This window comes from Emydura macquarii, unplaced genomic scaffold (genome assembly GCF_026122565.2).
Source record: "Emydura macquarii macquarii isolate MOO-44397 ecotype Brisbane River unplaced genomic scaffold, CSIRO-AGI_Emac_v2 contig_554, whole genome shotgun sequence".
Classification (NCBI taxonomy): domain Eukaryota; kingdom Metazoa; phylum Chordata; order Testudines; family Chelidae; genus Emydura; species Emydura macquarii.
Genome location: NW_027130691.1, coordinates 15920368 through 15940689, shown reverse-complemented (window position 1 = coordinate 15940689; position 20322 = coordinate 15920368). Strand labels below are relative to the sequence as shown.

The 20322-nt window shown below is 36.8% G+C and overlaps 1 protein-coding gene across 2 annotated transcripts in view; it reads left to right on the top strand.

Moving 5' to 3' along the window:
* Positions 1–20322, top strand: part of MAPK1 (mitogen-activated protein kinase 1) — a 46030-nt gene that overhangs the window by 17017 nt on the left and 8691 nt on the right. For both annotated transcript variants that reach the window (XM_067539889.1, XM_067539888.1), the window contains exons 2-7: positions 4630–4812; positions 6391–6580; positions 10522–10638; positions 12834–12948; positions 13901–14032; positions 18798–18907. In XM_067539889.1, the coding sequence (XP_067395990.1) occupies positions 4630–4812; positions 6391–6580; positions 10522–10638; positions 12834–12948; positions 13901–14032; positions 18798–18907 (847 nt within the window). The remainder of the gene's footprint in view (positions 1–4629; positions 4813–6390; positions 6581–10521; positions 10639–12833; positions 12949–13900; positions 14033–18797; positions 18908–20322) is intronic.

Below are 20322 nucleotides of genomic sequence, written 5' to 3'. Positions count from 1 at the left end.
TATAATTATTTAAATGAATGACAGACTGATTGATTGGAAGTTTAGAGCAGAATGTGTCACTATAGCTTTGTAGATTGTGTATATAATTTCCTAGCCATCAGGCAGCAAAACTCCCTTTGGGGGGTGAATATTCTTCCCCCACCATCTTCCCTAAGGATCCATGCTAGGGTGGGTTGCAAGGCAAGGTGAGATGAAGGTGCTAAGGAAGGAGGACTGAGGGTGATGACAGACTAGGCAGTTGTTTTTCTGCTGGTTGTGTGAGGAAACAGCCTTCTCCTCTATGGGCTCAGACCAATGCCAGGAGCTGGCTTCCTTCCCGATGGCAGCTGCAACATGCTCTCACTTGTTCCAATTCTGATCCATAAAAAACATGTGAGGAGTAGCAATGGGTGGGTGAACATGCTGCCGCTGCTGCTGGTGGAAGGAGCTAACTTGGCAGAAGGCCCATCCAGTACAGAGGACGGCTTTTCCTTCTTGAGCAGGAATTAATGAGGACGGGGGTACGTGTCAGAGGCCCAGCTTATTAGCGAGGATGTGTCCTGTCAGCTCCGCATTTAGAGTAAGTTGTCAGTAGGTTGCCCCAACGCTGGGCTTTTAAACAATAAGTGAAAGTAAAGGTTGTAAAAGGGGGAAAGTCGGTTTTTAAAAATTACATTATAAAACTTCTTGGGTTATAAATATTAACTGAAACTTACTTGTTCAGCTGAGATCAGTATAGCTTAAAATATCTGCAAAATACTTAACAGCTCAACTTTTAAAAAAATATTCTTAAAATTAAGGAATATAGTGTTATATATAAAGGTATTCAAGTCCAAAGCAAATCTCTGTTTAATGTAATCACCAGAGATTGAAGTTGGAATAACATTGTGTATAAAATTAGGAACGTTGTTCAGTAGTTGCAAAATATCTGCATTTAAAATTATCATGGTACAATTAAATAGCACTCACAGCTGCATGTTTGCATCAACTTGTAAAGCTGAACGCTAACAGGAAAAAAGTTTTAACTGTCTTTTTTAATGTATTTTAACTATTAGTAACTAGATTCGTTGCGACTATGAATAATACATAGAAACCATTACAGAAAGGGGGTTTTCAGTACATGTAATGAAGATGGACTGTATGTCAGTTTACTACCAGAATGATAAACTAGTTTAAGAACTCAAGGGTATAGACTAGCACTTTCCACCTGAGAATCCCGAAAGCACTTTGAATACTGATTATTGTTAACATACCAACCCTCACAAGGGTTCTGTTAAGTATTGTCCCCATTTTGCAGATAAGCATTCTAATTTTTCCTATCATGAAAACTAGTCGTTGTCTACAAGTTCTCTTCTTCAGAAGGCAGTCACAGTAAATCTAGTCTGGAGAAAATGTAAACCGTTGATGATGAAACTTTTTTACTGAAGTGAACTGCTGTGTGGAATTTTTTGTTCAATTTAATTAAAGCTTGTAGACTGGCATTTCTGCAGAGGAAGACCCTTATCCACTGAAATAGACAGTATGGGCATAATTAGCATAAACTTCTTCACCAATTTGTGCCTCAACAATGATCTGAGAGAGGAATGGGATAGTCGTGGTAAGGAATAGAAACCATCCTAAGGACTGAAGAGATGTTCCCGTCCTTGGCCTATTTTCTGAGATTCCCAGCAAGAATTCCAACTGGTAATTTTGTAATGTTTATGCTAGTCCACTACTGAGACCACCATCTTATATCACAGATAAACCAATCCAGGTTGCGTTTGAATCAGTTTAGAGGTAAAAGTGGCCATGTACTCAATCTAATGCCCCAAGATAAAGCTTTATGTTTACTAGTATTAAGTTAATAACTTAAATTGCAAGCTCCTTAAGGTAGGGGCACTGTCTTCTGTTCTGCATGCTTGCAAACACACTGTTGGTGAAAACATTAAAAGACTGGAAAACCCATCTACCTCTTTCAACAACTTTAATATTAAACTCCCTTAGTGTCTTAGAATATATGTCTAGTAAAGAGGCACTGGTATATTCCTATGTAAGCTCTATGACTCTTTTACAATAATCACTCAAAGGGGCCACAGTTCTGTGAGAGAGATGGTGTTAACTTGGTATTCAACAAATTCTCTATGTAGCTACATTATTCACATTACTACCAATATGCTGCAGACGCAAATGTGCACCCATTCATATAACTAAAATAGCATTATCACTCAGGTTGCCGGTGTTGGGTTTTTTTTTGTTTTTTTTAACTTAATCCTCTATTACACTGAATTGCACAGGGATGAAAAAAAGTTTGAGAAAATACAACCAATCACAAATCAGTTTCCTTTATTACTAACTTCCACTTCATTTGTGCTTTTTTGAGCTTTCACAGGCTTTGTGGTAATAACAGAAGTGCATACTCAGTAATTACATTACAGAGAGATGAGATCCTTTGATATGAAGGGAGAAAAGTGACTATATGCAAGATGTACTAAAGAGGAAAATGATTACATCTTTACCACACATACCCTGCTTTTTCCACCCTAAATTCATATGGTACATGGTAGAACTGTTTGAAGGCAGAATTGTGTTTTTACTGTTTTTGAATATTAATCTAAACTTTCTAGGAAAATGTTTCAGGAAATTATTGAACTACAGCATATCAAAACTTGATATTTTACATTGAAAATAATTCGTGATTCTGTGAAAGGAAAAAGGAATTTCTACTTTCTGGGAGAATAAATACTGTTTTCCCACAGATAACTGGCCTTGTATTCATTTGAAAAAGCAAAAACATCAGTACTGTTTAAGTTTGGGAATGAAATGTGTGTATTTTATAAACAGAAAATGTTGTTCTATATAAGCAATATTAATGCCTAATACTAGTCATGAAATATTCCTAATACAATTTGCTTCCTCTTTCTCTGTCATATATCTGCCATCCATGTGCTGTGAAATAAGTGTAGGCTCTTTCTTGTGAGAGAATAAATACAGAGGGGAAGTAAGTGGTCTGTGTATACAGTGCTGAAATGAACCAAGATAAGATTTCTTCTGTTCATTCCGAAAAAGGCTCAGTCAGTCTTCAAAATTTCTGATTCAGTCTGATATATACACACAAGAGGGCTGAATTAAAGTTGTACTGGTAACCTAAATTGAATATCTTACTGTAAGTGCTTGATTTTTCAAACATAATGTTCATTTAATCTAGTGCTTTATATGCAGTAGTACTATAGTGTATGAAATGTGCCTCCCTCCCAAGTAATATGTCTTGGGGTAGGAGAGTGGATCAGAGAGTTAGCCATTTTCAGGAATTCCTTTGAGGACCCCTCTCCTGAGTAACTCCTCCATGTACCTCTACTCCACCCGATCAAAAGATATTCGTGTGTTTCAGCAGAGCAGGCTTTTACTGATGAGAATCTCAAGGAACCTTTTGATGTTTGTTAATGAAAAATCTGTTGCGCATAAGACCTGTTGATTGACTGACCTGAATTTTTAGCAGCTGTCTCTGATTAAATGCATAATTTTTTTTATCCCTCACTGTTTTAATTGGCATTAAAAACAAAAACATCATCAACAAAAATCCAACTTTGGAACCATTTCTGTTGATCTTAAGGGTTTTCAGAGGTTTTTACAAAATTAATTTTTGATCAAATTATGAGTTAACTGTCCCCCTTGATTACATATTTTCTTCATATAAAAATAACTGACTTTAATAAGACTCTTCTGTTTTTTGTCATTTTAAGAGTAGGAGCATAGAAAAGCATCCTGAAGTTCGTAAACGTAACTTTTTGCAATATAATAATTTAAGACTGGGTTTTAGAAAATCATGAAAGTTTTTAATTGAGACTTCTTGTTTGCCATCCCAACACATACAGCATAATTTGGAGATATTAGGCAATTTCAAAAGGTATATGGATACTGCTGTATAGATACATCTCAGAATGAAGCTACCTGCTCTTGAAAGCTCAGACTGGTGTATTTACACCACTTCATCTGTTTAGCAACATAGGTCACTGAACACATTATCTGGGTTCTCTGTTTCATGCTCTAGCTCTCCATTGAATGAAGTCCAAGTCAAGATCTTTTCCCTCATATTCAAAGTCTTGTTTGGGATTGTATCTTGCTGTGTTAGAAAACCTCTCTTCTACAAACAGGACATTCCATGGTAGCTGTATTTCACTGGCACACTGAAAATTTTGATCAATGAAGGAGGCTTGTGGGTGTGGGAGACAGAATTTTTACAAAAATTGGACCTATGCTACAAAATTCATAACTGCTTCAGGAGAGAATTACCATAGGCCTTTCCATGTTCAGAACTAAATGCAAAGCTCGTCTCTTTAACAAGCCTTTCTCTCAATAAGGTCTCTATGCTCACCAAAAAAAAAACCCCAACACCACCTTTTCCTACAAGCTGATAAGGAAAAAAGATACTTTCTCATGTTGATTATAGTTTTAAGTACATGGAAATAACTCAAATACTATGGTGATGGTATCATATGAGAACCCAGATTTATCGAACAGTTGCTGCAATATAACGAAGTATTTGTTGAAAAATGTGTGTTTTATTGACCATCATACACTTCATGAATGTAAAAAGGATGTGTAGTCCCTAGATTCTGTTGAATTCACATTCTTGCTTCATGAACAATTTAATATTGTTAATTCCTCTTCTAGTTCTGCCTATGATAACGTCAACAAAGTTCGAGTAGCTATAAAGAAAATCAGCCCTTTTGAGCACCAGACGTATTGCCAGAGAACTCTGAGAGAGATCAAAATCCTCTTGCGCTTCAGACATGAGAATATTATCGGAATCAATGACATTATCAGAGCTCCAACTATTGAGCAAATGAAAGATGTGTATCCTTTTAAGGCGTAAGGTGTTATATAAAATGATGGACTGCACTGATTTTTCTTTGATAGTTCTATGCTTTACATGCTGGGGCAGTTACACTTCGTTTTTCATTCATCCTTCATCCTGCTATTAAATTGTGATAAGAATTTACCTGCTCTTCTCTGGTAAACCGAAAGGAAAGCTTCGTCATATTAGTAAAACTTGAGTTCTGTTTGCAATCTGTAATGACACTATTACCAATATGTCATCCTACAACTGATACAAAAAAATTAAATACATTCTGCCAGCTGACTTATTTATTCCAGTCTGTAATGTTAGTGTGCCTCTGCCAGGTTAGATTTGATATTTTCTGAAACAAATACCCATCATGGCATTTTCTATTTGATAGTACACAGTAAGAAGTCTTCGGGTATGTCTTCACTGACGACAGCAAATTTGCTGCTGTCAGATTGATCTATCTGGATCGATTGAGCAGTCAGTGAAGACCCGCTCAATTGATCTGGAAGTCGACACAATAACATCACCCCCTCAACTGGCGTAGCGCTGCGTCAACGGGAACACATTTCTCGTCAGCACAGCACAGTTGAAGACACCACGTAGAAGAGGAGTTACGAAGTTGACGGGAGTTACGCAAGCCACTCTATGTAGCTTGCTTAACTCCCATCGACTGCCACCAAATTTCCAGGTAAATGTAGATCTGGCCTTCAAATAGTCTCTGGTTTGATTCCTAAGGGGGGGCAGCAGCTTTTACATGAATGGGTCTGGAAATAGTGTTTCTGTGGTTTTCCTCTAAATCCTAGATCAAGAGATTCTGGCATTGTCTAGATGTCTTCAGTTTATCTAGTCACTTTATCCTAAGACTAGATTCAATGATTCAATCATTTTTTATCCTATTTGACTGACATTTGTTGCAACATACAGACCAATTTTTTTGCACTGAGTTTATGTGGCTCTGATCTACAAATACAGATATTTCTCTCTGAGCTACCTTAAGGGGGGTGAACTGGGAGGAGGTGAGATGTGATTAAGGTTGGGATGCAAGAATCTGCCTTGAAAAATGAAGGCAATGATTTGACCAATATAAGATGTAAAAGATGTAGTGTCAATTGATTGATCCAGCATGACAAATATATAGTAGAAAAGGGAACTTTTCTGGACAGGAGAAAACCTGGGTCAGAAATGGATACCCTCTAAGCTTTATTTCTTTTACATTTACTTAGTACTGAATACAAACATCTTTTTTCCTCATGGTTTCATCACCCATTAAACTAGAGTATTCACTTTTTGGCAGAGAGAAGAATCCTCTGAAGACACAAAGTTGATCATATTCAGAAGAATTACGTACCAGTGCCTCAATCCTGTAACAACTGAATCATTGAACAGATTGATCTGAACCAAATCTTAAAATCAAAAACATATAAATTGTTTTGTGATCATTAAAGTGAAAATAAAGGAGACAATGTGCGGGTTGGCAGTAATTTTAAATTCTGAAATTAAAAATGGGTAGTTCATGTAGTACAGTATGTGGTTATCTAAAATGAGGTTATGAATTGGTTTGCTACCTTACATCCAGTGGCTTACAGATACATTGTGCAAGATCTCATGGAAACAGATCTTTACAAACTCTTAAAGACTCAACACCTCAGCAACGACCACATTTGTTATTTCCTTTACCAGATCCTGAGAGGGTTAAAATATATTCATTCAGCCAATGTGCTACATCGTGACCTCAAACCCTCCAACTTGCTGCTTAACACCACTTGTGATCTCAAGGTTAGTTGGAACCTTTTTGTAAATCAGTCATTTTTCTGCTAAATTAAACTCTTTTGTACAGTGACTTAATACTACCTACTGTAATCATGAAACCAGTTTTTGTCAATGTGAGCTTTTCCTGATAAAATTGTCAAACTAGCTTTTTTAATGAATAATCTTTGTAAAGTAGTGCTAGACTTGATTTCTGCATAATAGTTTTTTTTACTTTCAGGTACCCTATCAAAGATTTTAAATTAGTGTAATCTTGAATGTGTTCTGCAGTATATAGACATAGATGCACTGATTTTTTTTTTCCTCATCTCCCCTTAAAATTATCCAGTGAAAACTCAGAGCCGCTATCCGTGAACCAAAGCATAGGATAATATAGAACCACAAGTAATGACTATATATTTAAGGCCAAAAAACTGTTTCTATCCTGAGGCTGATTTTTGACTCTCTACACTAACTTCCTAACTCTTTTTTTGGGGAGGGGGAGGGGGTGCAAGGGGGAGTGTAGAGAGGCACCTGAAACACCTTGTGAATAATCTATGCCTAAAAAATAACTTCTTGGAAAGAGCTGAATTTAAAATGTCCTTTCCATCAAGAGTTATGGGAGTATAGAAAAAATTAAGCTTTTATTTTGATGTGTTAAACTGTTGGTTTAATGTTACAAGCTCTGCTCCACCTTATTAAGCTTTCTTTTAAAAATGTCTCTAGCCTTCTTATTATAGAGGCAGTCTTCAAAGTGTAAGCCCAGTAGCTAAGCTGGTAAGTTTGTCGCAACTAGTTTTAAGAAAAAACATTCTGCCATTCAGCTGTGTATTTGCTTATCCCAACCACCTGAGTGCCTATCTTTAGTTCTTGCTTTTATCAGCTGACATCTCCCAGTCCCATAATACATGGGAGACCAGGAATAGTGGAATATTCGTCCTGTGCTAGTATCTTCTGACCCCAGCTCTAGAGTTTCAGCTGCATTGGTTATAACAAGGCTCCCTTGAAGGTACCCTATCTTTAAGGAAGGATACAGGCAATAATGGTGTATATATATAATAATGGTAAAAATCTTCAACCTTCAATAAGGGAGAAGCTGGCAGCAGTAGAATTTCAGAAAAAATCCATGTGTGTGTGCGCACCCTGGAGGGATAAGAGGTGCCATTTTAACCCTAGCCAGGAGGTCACAAAAAAAAGGCAAGAGGCATGAGTCAAGAGAAATACATGGAATATGACTTTTTAAGGCACTATTCCAGTTTATTCCCAGTGGTGTTTAAATATTCCTGTAGTTCCTGAAGTATGCTAATGAGCTCTCCAAACACAAAAGACAGTCCCAACTCCAAAGATCATTCTTTTGAACTAGAAGAGTGCTTTGATGTTTATAGTTACTGCATATATGGTTGAACAACAGGGGAATGAAAGAAAATAGCTATTTGGCAGCAGTACATTACTAGATCCTAGCATGAGCGGCATGATTATGGGCATAACCGTTGGACAGTTTGTCCCTTGGCCTATTCATGTCTATATATGTAAACATCAGAAATCCATCTATAGTTATCTTACAATCAAGGCTAAAATGAAATTGAATAATTTTGCATTTAAAAAAATAAAACATTTTTAGAGGAACAGTTCCCTCTATGGTGGAGGGTGTAAGACACATAAGGCATCACCTTTGGAGATGACACTAGATATTTTTGAATAGTGAAAGGAGACAGAGGCGTCTTTAGTGGTTCCTCTTGGGAACTGGGGCTCACACAATGTGAAATGAGGCTTTTAGAGCAGTTACTATTTCTTCAGGTCATGCCAGCAAAATAACTTCATTGAGGCCTTAAATATGGTTCAGCTCATGCCTTTGAACTTAAGTGGGGCTTTTTTCCTCTTAGAGAAGATCCTATTGATTTTTATACTGTTTGCTCAAGGATCTTGCTAATGGCCCTCTAATCAATGAAAGTGAGACTTTCAGTTGCTGCAGCTGTTCTTTTTACCCTGACTAGTAACTTTTTTACTTGAAAAACTTTTTTCTATTTTTACTACAAAGAACTTAGGGTCTATATTGCAGTGCCATAATTGATAATTTAATTTGTTTGTTGTAATTGACCATATGTGCTTCTCCTGACATATTTTGCTATTTACTTCCAAATGTTACCAGGCTGTTACAAACATTTGATATAACCCTAAAAAGAAAATTTGGTAGGTGATTAGATAAGAATTACATTTTAAAAAAACTAAATTGTCAAGAATCAGCCTCCATCAGGAAATTGAAAAACAGAATAAAGGATAGAAGAAATGCTATTAGAATTATTGTTGACACTTTACTTCTGAGGAAGATGTTTCTCCTTGATGAGGCCTCATGAGTTTCTGCATGGTACTACGTAATCTATTTTTGACTACAGGATATGAAGTAAGGAATTGCCATTTCCTTTTCTTAAATTCACAATTAAGTGTACAGCATGAGTATCTCCTTATAACTCTTGTGGGGAAAAAATCACACTTCATTGTCTGTTTATCTTTATTTATTTATCCTACATATTCTGTATCTTGGTAGTTTCTCTGGAAGGAAATATTCTACCCATAGCCATAGTGGTTTCCTGATGGAGAAAGTTTTCCTTTGTGATAAACTTCTTGTGTAGACTGGTCATATTGAAAAGTGTTCCTCATTAAGGAGAAGTGAAAGTTTACTCGTGGATGAATCTCAAGTCACTCAATGAGCCAGCCACTTGCCCAGTGAGATAATAGATATTAGCAGTTGGCTGGTTTTCCAGAAAACTCTCTCTCTCTAAATTTTCCATTTTCTTCCATTCTCTTATCAAAAAAAAAAAAAAAAAAAGTCGCCTTTTCAACTTTCTTTTCCTTCCCTGTCTTGGAAAAGGATAAAAGTCTGTAAAAAGCACTATTCTCTTCAAAATGTGCCTGGAATGACCTTCCTCAATCCTATGGACTGCCAGTCCCTCCATCAGTTGTAGCTCAACTTTCTACAGTCTCCTCACCAAAGGATAGACAAAAGGGATCTCCCATTTTCTGCTGATTTTGCTAGTCTGGATAAGAGCTGCTTCTCATGGTTGGGATATAGGTGTATCATCTGCCCCACAGGATTGACAAGTTTTCTGCAGCTCTTCTTTCCCTCAGCAGTCTACATTCCCCCAATTTATTGTTATCTCATGGCTCATTTGGATGCTTCTGTTACAAATACTGCATGGTGGTGGCAATGGCTTCTTCAAAGAGAAATACTGAATTGTGCAGTGACTATGGATCAATAATGATTTCTTTGGTTAAGACCCTCAGTTTGCCCTGTTTTGGGGGGCACGGGCAAATATCGAGTCAAAACAATGAGTCCTCTGATCCTTCACAAAAGAATAGTTAATTGAATTCAAAGGAAACCTACATTTTGTAATTGGCAGCTGCCTGATTGGCAGAGGAGGTAGTAATAATATGCAGTAGGTAAATCATAGAAAACCATTAGTGAGCAGGAAATGGTTTTGCTAATATTCAACTAGTCTTTCTCTTCCCACCCAACTACATGATAAGAATAGGCCTGCAGCTAAAATTCAGGAATTAGTCAATTTCTGTTCTATTTGCAGCTTTTCCAGGGATTTGTTGTGTGACTTGAGCAAGTAATATTGAACTTCTGTGCCTTGGTTTCCACTTCTGCAAAATGGGGATATTTGCCTATCTCATGCAAAAGTTATGAAGAGTAACTCATTGCTTATAAAGCACTTTGAAATCTTTGAATGCTAGGCTGTATGTGAATGCAAAATATTCGTAATTTCTTTGTTTAGATTAGTTAAATTAGGTTTTTAATCTAGATATTTTTCTAGATATGGAGAAAACAAATTTAAATGTTAAATTACCTATCACAGATGTCGTGTGGCTCACAGCCTTACACTGGCTTGGGGAAGATGGTTTGGAGAGTAACTAAGATTATAACACTAAAACTTGTATTTATAATATATATTTTTTTAATTTAAAACCAGATCTGTGACTTTGGACTGGCTCGTGTTGCAGATCCAGATCATGATCACACAGGGTTTCTGACAGAATATGTAGCCACGCGTTGGTACAGAGCACCTGAAATCATGTTGAATTCTAAGGTAAGAACTGTAGATGGGCCAACAAGACAAGTATGCTACATATGCTATTTGAAAGATTTCCTAGATTTGTATTACAGTAGAATTCCCATTACATCATGTCTTTCATGTTATTGCTGGCTACTGAGCAGCTTAAATAGTGGTTGAGATGTCTTCACCAGGAAGGCTTCCAGAACCAACAGAAATTTAAATTTAAGGAGTTTGACTCGGTTGTTTCTACTGGCTGGCAAACACACTTATTGCTTGCATTAATGTATACAGTACTACTTTATATATGAAGTGCTTATATGCTGTTGTCTAGTACAAATTTTTTCTGGGTTTACAAGAGAGGAGCTGAGAGTTCATTAGAATTTTGGCATATCAGCAGCAAGGCTGTAGGATTTCATTCAATTCCTTTTTATTTTGTTAACTTTGAAAACCAAATATTTCAAATAACTTATCACTTACTACTTTTATCCCTTTTACTGCTGGGCCAGGTTTCCCAGTACTGTGTTATCATACGTCAGAGAGAACTTTGATTTAAAAGCAGGAGAGTTACCAGATTCCGGTTTAAATAAGCGTATAGCACTTTTTTTGGGCCATATTATGTTCCTCATGGAATTTAATTGCTTAGCACATTAGTTTCTTTACACTATAGACAGAACCATGTTAAGTGTAACCAGGCTTTTATATGTTTATCTGACATGGTTACAGCTAACATGATTCAATATGTCCGTACAGGAGGACTTTTCCTGGCACAGCTATGTATCAACTGTGGTGTACTGCCAACACCTCCTGTGCTGCACAGCACTGTTTGTAACAGTGCAATCTGTGTAAGTCTGGGCTACTTCTTGTTGTCCCAGATGCTGGTGCCAGAGGCAGGGGATTTTAGGTGGTCTTTCACATTTTGTGGTGTACTCCTAAGCAGAGCCCTGAAAGGTAGGTCTGACTAACCTGGTTAGGTCCTGTATACAAAGCAGAAGAAACATAACAGAAGCCAGCTAGAGACTGGAAATCTGTCAGGGTCGCTATCGAGGTCAACACATGGTATGCTTCCCTAGTGGCTCTCAGCAGAAGTGAAGTAGGGAGGTGTGAGTGGAACCTACCTGTTCATTGCCTTTCCCCTATGTCCCAGGAGATCATGTCCCATATTACCTCCCCCGCACCAGCAGTAACAGCTGTCAAAGACTGGTATTTCAAAACCCCAGTTCTCCAAGTGGCTCATAAAAGCAGGTAGTTCAACTGCAGCACAACTTCAGAGCATCTGGACCCTTGCCACTTGCCCTCCTGATATCAGCACCTCTCAGGATACCTCAGGCACGACAGCTGTGTCTGATTCTCTGTTGCCATACCCTCCAAAATTATTCTTGCTTCTCACTTCTCACGCTCATCCCAAAAGCCTGTTACACAATTTAAAAATAAATTAATCTCTCACAATTTCTTTAAAAAATTCTATCTACACAAAACATTTGTATGCATTTTGTATATATTTGTATGCATATCTGTAAATATACTATGGATATTATCCAGATATATGTTCTAAGTAACCAGATAATCTTGTTTTTGTAACTTTTGTCCTTCCTTACTCTCCTTATCACCTCACATCCCAAAGGCTTGTTGCTCTGACTATTGTCTGGTCTAATACTTAGATTGTAGAAGCTTTGGGGAAAGGACCATGTGTGTATTTATTTGAAGTGTGCAACATGCTTCTGGGCACTATGGTTCTTACATTCCAATATGTAACAGATTAACTTGCTTACAATTTTAGTAAAATCAAACTACTACTAGTAAGAGCTACTGATATGTTATGAGACTGTTATGTAACAACTAAGTATTATTAAAATCTATTATGTTAGGCCTTGAAATCAGCGAATTTACAAAAATACAGTCACAATTCTTGACCTGAGCTGGCAACAACTACAACTAAATTTAAAGAGATAATCCCTTTGGATCAAGAAACGTGCATTTCTTGGTAGTTTCTTCTCCTAAGTAAAGCATTACTTCCACTTACATTTTTTGACACACACTGCTGGATTATTCCTTGCTGTACAAGAATGATTATATAACAGAATGATGTCTTAAGCATGACTCATCTTTAGTACTAAATTACACTAGTGTGATATCTTTCAAAACTACAGTAACTTAGAACATATAACCTGTTACTGTGTTAATTATACAATGAAATATCAAAAGGGATTCTTTTCTCCTTCCCCACCCAGGGTTATACCAAGTCTATTGATATCTGGTCTGTAGGCTGTATTCTGGCAGAGATGCTCTCCAATAGACCCATCTTTCCAGGAAAACATTACCTTGATCAGCTGAACCATATCCTTGGTAAGCTTTTTATAAAAAAAAGTGTTTCCGCAGTTGTCTCTTACTTCATTGGTGGTTCCCTACCAACAATGCCAGGCTTGGCCATCCATTTAATCACCTCTCCAACAGCTGTATCCATGCTTTCTTCCACACTGCATTATATGTATAGAATACCCTTCCTGAAATGTTCTGCAAGACCACTACTCTCCCTTTACATGCTTCTGTTATGATGCCTACTATAAATCATCAGCCTAGTTTGAGGGGCAATTGAGGATAGCTTAATCTTACTTATATCAGAAAATACTTTTAATGGGTTTGGAACCATAAAGTTCTAAATGTTATAAGTCTATGTGAATGTGGGATTTTTTTATTGTTATCCTTTCCCCTCTCGTCCCTCCCTCCCATTTTGTTGTAATCACTTGTGTACCTAGAGCAATGGGCCTCTAGCCTGTGTGGATCCTCTCAACACTATCACATCTATAATTATAATAATAAATAAAGGGTTCATACAATATCTCTCTACTAGGTGAATAGTCCAAGCCACTTTCTTTAAGTCAAGTAACTTTTCTGGAGAATGAAGAGATGGTCTCTTATTGTATTGATTATATTAAATTTAATATTACAAAATGAGAATTGAGATTCATTTTTAGTTCACTTGTTGAGACTCAAATGTAGCTCACTTCATATTTAGTAGTAGTGTTTTTTTTCTATAAGATGATCAAAAAAATCAATACTCTATCACAGACTGATGCAAGTTTAATATAAAAATACGTCTGTGGGTGTGGATGAAACCTGGTCAGAATTGTTTTTCAAAACTATTTATATCAAATTACTTCATTTACCGCTTCCTCTAAAAATAAATCTCAGCAGTAGTAATAGAGCAAAAGCAGAAATCTTTGAGTCTTATCAAAAGATGTAATGTGACTGTTTCAATGTACTTTCCATACAAATGTAATTCTTTTGTATTTTTTAGGTATACTTGGATCCCCTTCTCAAGAAGACTTGAATTGTATAATCAATTTAAAGGCCAGAAACTACTTGCTTTCTCTACCACACAAGAATAAGGTACCATGGAACAGACTGTTTCCAAATGCTGACCCCAAAGGTATTTTATATTTATGCTCTGTTACACTTGTCTCGATCTTTAAAGATGGAAACGTCCTAAAAAACAACCAATAGTGGGATTTTTCAGAACGGCTTAAGGGATTTGTACACCCGTTCCTCATAATGTTCATGGGAATTTGGCATCCAAATCGCTTAAACTGCTTTGAGAAATCTCATTTTAAAATTATATTAAGTATGATGCTTAGTTTTTATTTCAGCTTACCTCTTTTTTAAACTCAGTGGCTGTAGCAGTCCATATTTCCCAAAATTGATTTCAGTATATTTGACTTCAATATATAAAATGGAAATCCCAATTTTCCATCATCAAGGATTTAATGTGTTAAAAATTGTTAGTTGTCTAGGTGTTGCGATTGAATTTGAACCCACTGGAGGTCACAGATGAAAAGGATTTTGGTAATCTCATCTCTGTGCCTGTTGGATGTTTGTGCACATCACAAAATCACTGTACAATTTGATAAGATTGGCAAATTTTGCCTGACTTAGAACTGCTTATTTACCAAAGTGATAGGCATCTTAGAAATACCTTTAAATATTGTCTTGTGTTTTGTATTTCAAAATAGAGATGCGTAGGCAAAATGAAGTGTTATGGATTGAATGATCAAGAGTTATCAGCATAACTAGAACTAGTATTCTAAGAGTGACTCAATGCCATAAAAACTACCTTTCTAATTTGCATTGTTTCAGTAGTGGGGAATGTATAACATATCAGTTTACAGCTATTGCCCCAAGAGCTGATTCATGCAGACAGGAATTGCTTTATTTACAGCACTGTACTTTTTTACCCACCCAGACAGTATGATTTAGAAGACAAGTAAAAATAAGAATTCCTCCTGAATTTGATCAAGTAGTGGGCTACCATGCAGAAGCTCATTTTGTAGAAATAAACCATGCAATGCTCATTATTCAGATATGATACTGAGCCAGTTTGACCAAGCAGCAGTGATTTATTCCACTTCCTATAGCTCTAGTCAATATGAAAATTCCTTGCTGTGGACTGCTGACTGTTTAATGAATTGTGGTAATGTTGATGCAGCCTCAAGGAGAATGTACAGCTTGCATTGACTTTTGTGACACCTTCACATCTAAATCCTTAGAGTAGCCTTGACAAAAGTCTTTTTCAAGAAGTTATTCACCAGCCTTTCCCAATAGAGAAACCAAGGTAGGGCATTAAATGTGTGAGTTTGCAGTGTTTAGAAAATTGTAAATGAAAAGACTTCAGTGAGGTCAGTGCCATTGTTGGATAAGCTTTGGGTTGGTAAACGTTGCCATTGAATTACAATATCATACTAGAATGTCCAGTACCAAATTGTCACTGTTAAGCACGTTTTATTTAAGATTTTGTACCAGTTAGAAGTATTTTTTCTTGACATAACTTGTTTGTAATTTTATCTTAAATTATAGATTTAAAATGAGATTCTCATCTGACCATGCCCTAAAGAGATTTCTGTACTCTAGACTCAATTGGTGAGAGCAAGAGCAGAGGGAAGATAGAATGGAAACAGTGATACTGCAGACATCTTTGGCCTTGTAGTTACTGAACTAATCCAATATGTTTGCTCTATATATGAACATCTCAACCTTAGTCAGAACAGATGGAAAACCAAATAGAATTATCAATCTTATGTTCTCTCAGTGATTTGAGTTTGAGTTCTGGATCTAAAGGCTGTTTTTATACAGTCTGCATAGATCTCTCTCTAACAGATTTTACTTCCTCTGTCATTGTGGACAAGATATATTTTTACATCTCAACTGGAGAGTACTTATCAGGATGTTAGTTATGCTAATGGCTTACTTCAGAACCCAAGGGGAGTTCAGCTCTATCCACTTTTAGATGACATTCTCATCACAATCCAGTAAGACAAGCTTTTGAGGTTACATTTTTTCTAGTAACCAACATACTTTGTGATAAACTCTTTCAGAAGAACAATTTATGCTCATCTCAATCCCTTCTCCATCTGGGAGCTCAAATAAATTTTGCTAAAATTCCGCAATGCACCAAATTGAATGGAAAAGAACCCAGTCCATCCAATCCCTGCTATGATTTACAGGGAGTAGTCCTATGCACAAAACTGCATCCCTAGGCATCTCTTCATTTGAGAACTGCATTGGTTAATTTTGACCTTTAGGATCTGTCTTAAGACCATCTGGAAAAAGGAATAACTGCTTCAATGCCAGTATACTTGTCTTCAGACTACCCATCAGAGCAGCAGATTATGCAGTTTCCGCTCCCAAATTTCACTGAAAGAAAGTGTAACAATGAGTGCCAACCTTGTACCCAGGGGAGTCCATCGAGGAAGATACTCAGTTCAAAAGATGTGAAGCAATCACAAGAACAGTAGAATTAGAAACAGGATGGAGCTACTGGCAGCAAGGCTGTATCGTGATTTCAGGCATACCTGACAACTTCAAGATTATCTATGTAAACAGACAGGGGAGAACAAGCCAGTTTCTAATGCAGGAAGCAGAAGAAAAACTATGTCCCTAAAAGGCAGATTAAACTACAGAGCAGTTTAGTAGAGCAGGTAATCCACAAATCAAGGGGACTAGAACTTGAATGAGATCTTATAAAGGATAATATCCATTCTAGAGGACCCAAAGATATACTCATTTTGCATCATCCCAAAACAGCAAAGCAAATAAATATTTACTTTAAATGAGGGAACACAAAGCCCTGGGAGATTTGGGCATAGCAACTGCTATCCAAGTTTTCACCAGTTTATTAAGTCTTAAAATGAAGTGAAGTTACACTCATCCGACAATGACCAGGTAGGGTAGTTTCTGCTCCAAAAAAGTGTTTATTGGTAATCAACTTAATGGTCATATCTACCACTGCTGAGACCAGTTTGCCATGCAGACCCATTCTTCATAAGTTTAGCAGTCCAGTTACTTTAAAGAGAACATTGGAAAGTCAGGAATTATTTTAGGCAGATAACTGTCTGCTTCTAAAATGTGGAGGGCAAGGTAGGAAATCATCAGTTGTATCCTTGTGGATATAGCTTAGGTTCAGCATAGGTTAATAGAATGCAGAATGAATCACTGAACCCTCCAGAGCACAGATTCAGATTTCTAAGGGACAACCTCAGCAGACTGGAAACTGAGTTACCTTGAGTTGCTGTGAGCAGCTGTGAATACAATAATCAGATACTACAGGAAAGAGCTTTTTCCCATGCATCTGTATGGGGCTAGGTTCCTAAAATGGAACACAATGCAATAGCTAGTAGAGAATATGTCCACTCTAGAATTTAAGTCTGATTTCACACGTACAAGCTAATTCCCTATTTTAACTATGAAGATGGAATCTAATTCCCCCTAATTTTTTTGCCAGAAGGGTGTCTGAGTTAAATATTCTCAGTAGTGAGTCAGGTATATTTCACAAGACTGTTATGCACACAGGAACTCCACAAATGTTCTAGCCCAATAGACTAGTACAGCTCAGGAGACTATATTTTGGTCCAATTCATCACATCCCCCAAAATTTTGATAATCTTGAGGTAACTGAACTTCAGTCTAAGGGAAAGAAAGTAACTAATGACAAAGTGACCAGGTGAACTATAAGCTACGTGTATTTGAGAGACAATCTAGCAACAAGGAACATTCCGTCACTAGAGCTCAAAGCATGCTTCACAAGATAGCTGACATTATCATATGCAGAAAAAGGCACATGCATTAATTGTGGAAATAGGCAAAAGTGCTACGTTTCAGTCCATAGGCTTACCAAATATTAAACTTGACTTATCTGACTCATTTGGTAGAAGTCCTAAAATGAATTTTGTAGAAAGATTACTTGATTCTTTCTCTCCCTGTTGTAGAATCCTGTTAGTTACACCCTACATATACAGAATTGCCAGACCAATTATGAGAGAAATTTGGTCATTACATGTACATTTTTCATTGAACCAATGTTGGGCAATTCCTGGTTCACCCAGGAATCAGGTCTCAGAACCGTAATTTTGAGAAGAGACTGGTTAAGTGGAAATCATGCTCGGTGTATGTTACCAAAGGACCACTGTATAAGTTATTAATCAATTTTTGTAGAATTTCACCAGCTATTTAAGATAGTCTGAAATACAGTTGGAAATTTCTAAAGTTACCTGCTATATAATTCAGTTTTAATTGCCTTAACATTCATCCAGGGAGAGGACCCACTTGTGTATAGAATTCAGACATACTGTTTCACAGAAGAAATTTATAGTTAAAACGCAAGCTTTTTATCCCTTTGTTTTGTATGTCCCCATGGTGGTGGTTCTGTGTTCGTTGACTTTGCACTCTCTCTCAGAGGTAATAGATTGTGCTAGGATTGTGAAGTCTGTAAAACTATTGATCTATGCGTGTAAGAAATTGGTGGTGGAGAGGGGAAGACTTCAAGAATTCAGTGCTGAATAAAGTTGACTTACTGAATCCCTATAGACACATTCTTTATTCTAGTACTGGCCTGTGGTATTATGAATATTGCAAACCTCATGCATTATTAGACCTCTCAATGTGAACAGGAAGTTAATGATCTAGGAATTTGACAATCTGGAAAGGGTAATAAAATAAAATATTGGCATTCCTGTTAACTATATTTGGCTGCTATTCTGCTCCTACTATGGGTAATCTGCAACATCTTCACATCACAATTAGCACTTAAAACGAAGTGCAATATTTGTGTTAGAATTCACACACCAGTGATTGTATTATTTTTAATATGATAGAACGTGCAGCATATATTGACTTTTTGTTTAAAAAATTATTTCTCCTCTTAGCACTTGATTTGTTGGATAAAATGTTGACCTTTAATCCTCACAAGAGAATTGAAGTGGAGCAAGCTTTGGCCCATCCATACCTGGAGCAGTATTATGATCCAAGTGATGAGGTAAAGGATTTTTTAACATAAATACTGTAGATGATTGTACAAAATATCAGAGAAGCCTTTTTAAGGAGATAGTTTGATTTTTGAAAAATTACCAGTAGTAAAAATGATGTAAATCAGTTTTATGTTAAAAATTGTTATAAGTGTGTGTGTGTACAAAAAAATCACCATGATATACTAGGTAATTTAATTGTAGTTCCCTTTGGGACTTTAGAACTAGACTATTTGGTTGCAGATAAATAGCGAGTAATGCATTTAAGCTAAAATTTTCCACCTTGGGTAGCTAAAGTTAAGCACTTAAAGTGGGTACTTGTTTAGGGATCTTAGTATGGGGTTTAGGAGATTAATTCTGGGAACCTAAATTTGAAAGCTTGTCAGAAGTTTTTAAGTAACATATCAAATGGGGTCCCACAGGGATTAGTTCTGGATCCAGTTCTGTTCAGTATCTTTATCAATGATTTAGATAATGGCATAGAGAGTACACTTACAAAGTTTGCAGACGATACCAAACTGGGAGAAGTTGCAAGTGCTTTGGAGGCTAAGATTAAAATTCAAAATGATCTGGACAAACTGGAAAAATGGTTTGAATTAAATAGAATGAAATTCAGAGAGGACAAATGCAAAGTACTCTGCTTAAGAAGGAATAATAAGTTGCACACATACAAAATAGGAGATGACTGCCTAGGAACGAGTACTGCAGAAAGGGATCTGGGGGTCATAATGCACCACAAGCTAACTATAAGTCAACAGTGTAACACTGTAGTAAAATAAAGCAAACATTCTGGGATGTATTAGCAGGAGTGTTGTAAATGAGACACGAAGTAATTCTTCTGCTCTACTCTGCGCTTATTAGGCTTCAACTGGAGTATTGCGTCCATTTCTGAGCACCACATTGGAGAAAGTCCAGACAAGAGCAACACAAATGATTAAAGGTCTAGAAAACACAATCTATGAGGGAAGATTGAAAAAATTGGGTTTATTTAGTCTGGAGAAGAGAGAACTGAGGGAGGACCTGATAAGTGTTCAAGTACATAAAAGGTTTTACAAGGAGGAGGGAGAAAAACTGTTCTAGTTAACCTCTGAGGATAGGACAAGATGCGATGGGCTTAAATTGCAGGTAGGGTGCTTTAGGTTGGACATTAGGAAGAATTTCCTAACTGTCAGGATAGTTAAGCACTGCAATAAATTGCCAAGGGAAGTTGTGGAATCTCCAACAGTGGAGATTTTTTTAAGAGCAGGTTAGACAAACATCTGTCAGGGATGTTTAGATAGTATTTAGTCCTACCTTGAGTGCAGGGGACTGGACTAGAAGACCTCTCAAGGTGCCTTCCAGGCCTATGAATCTATGAAATATTACGCGAGTCTGGTCATGCTTAGGCATGATTTTACTGGGCAGTGAAAACGCTTGTCTGAACAAA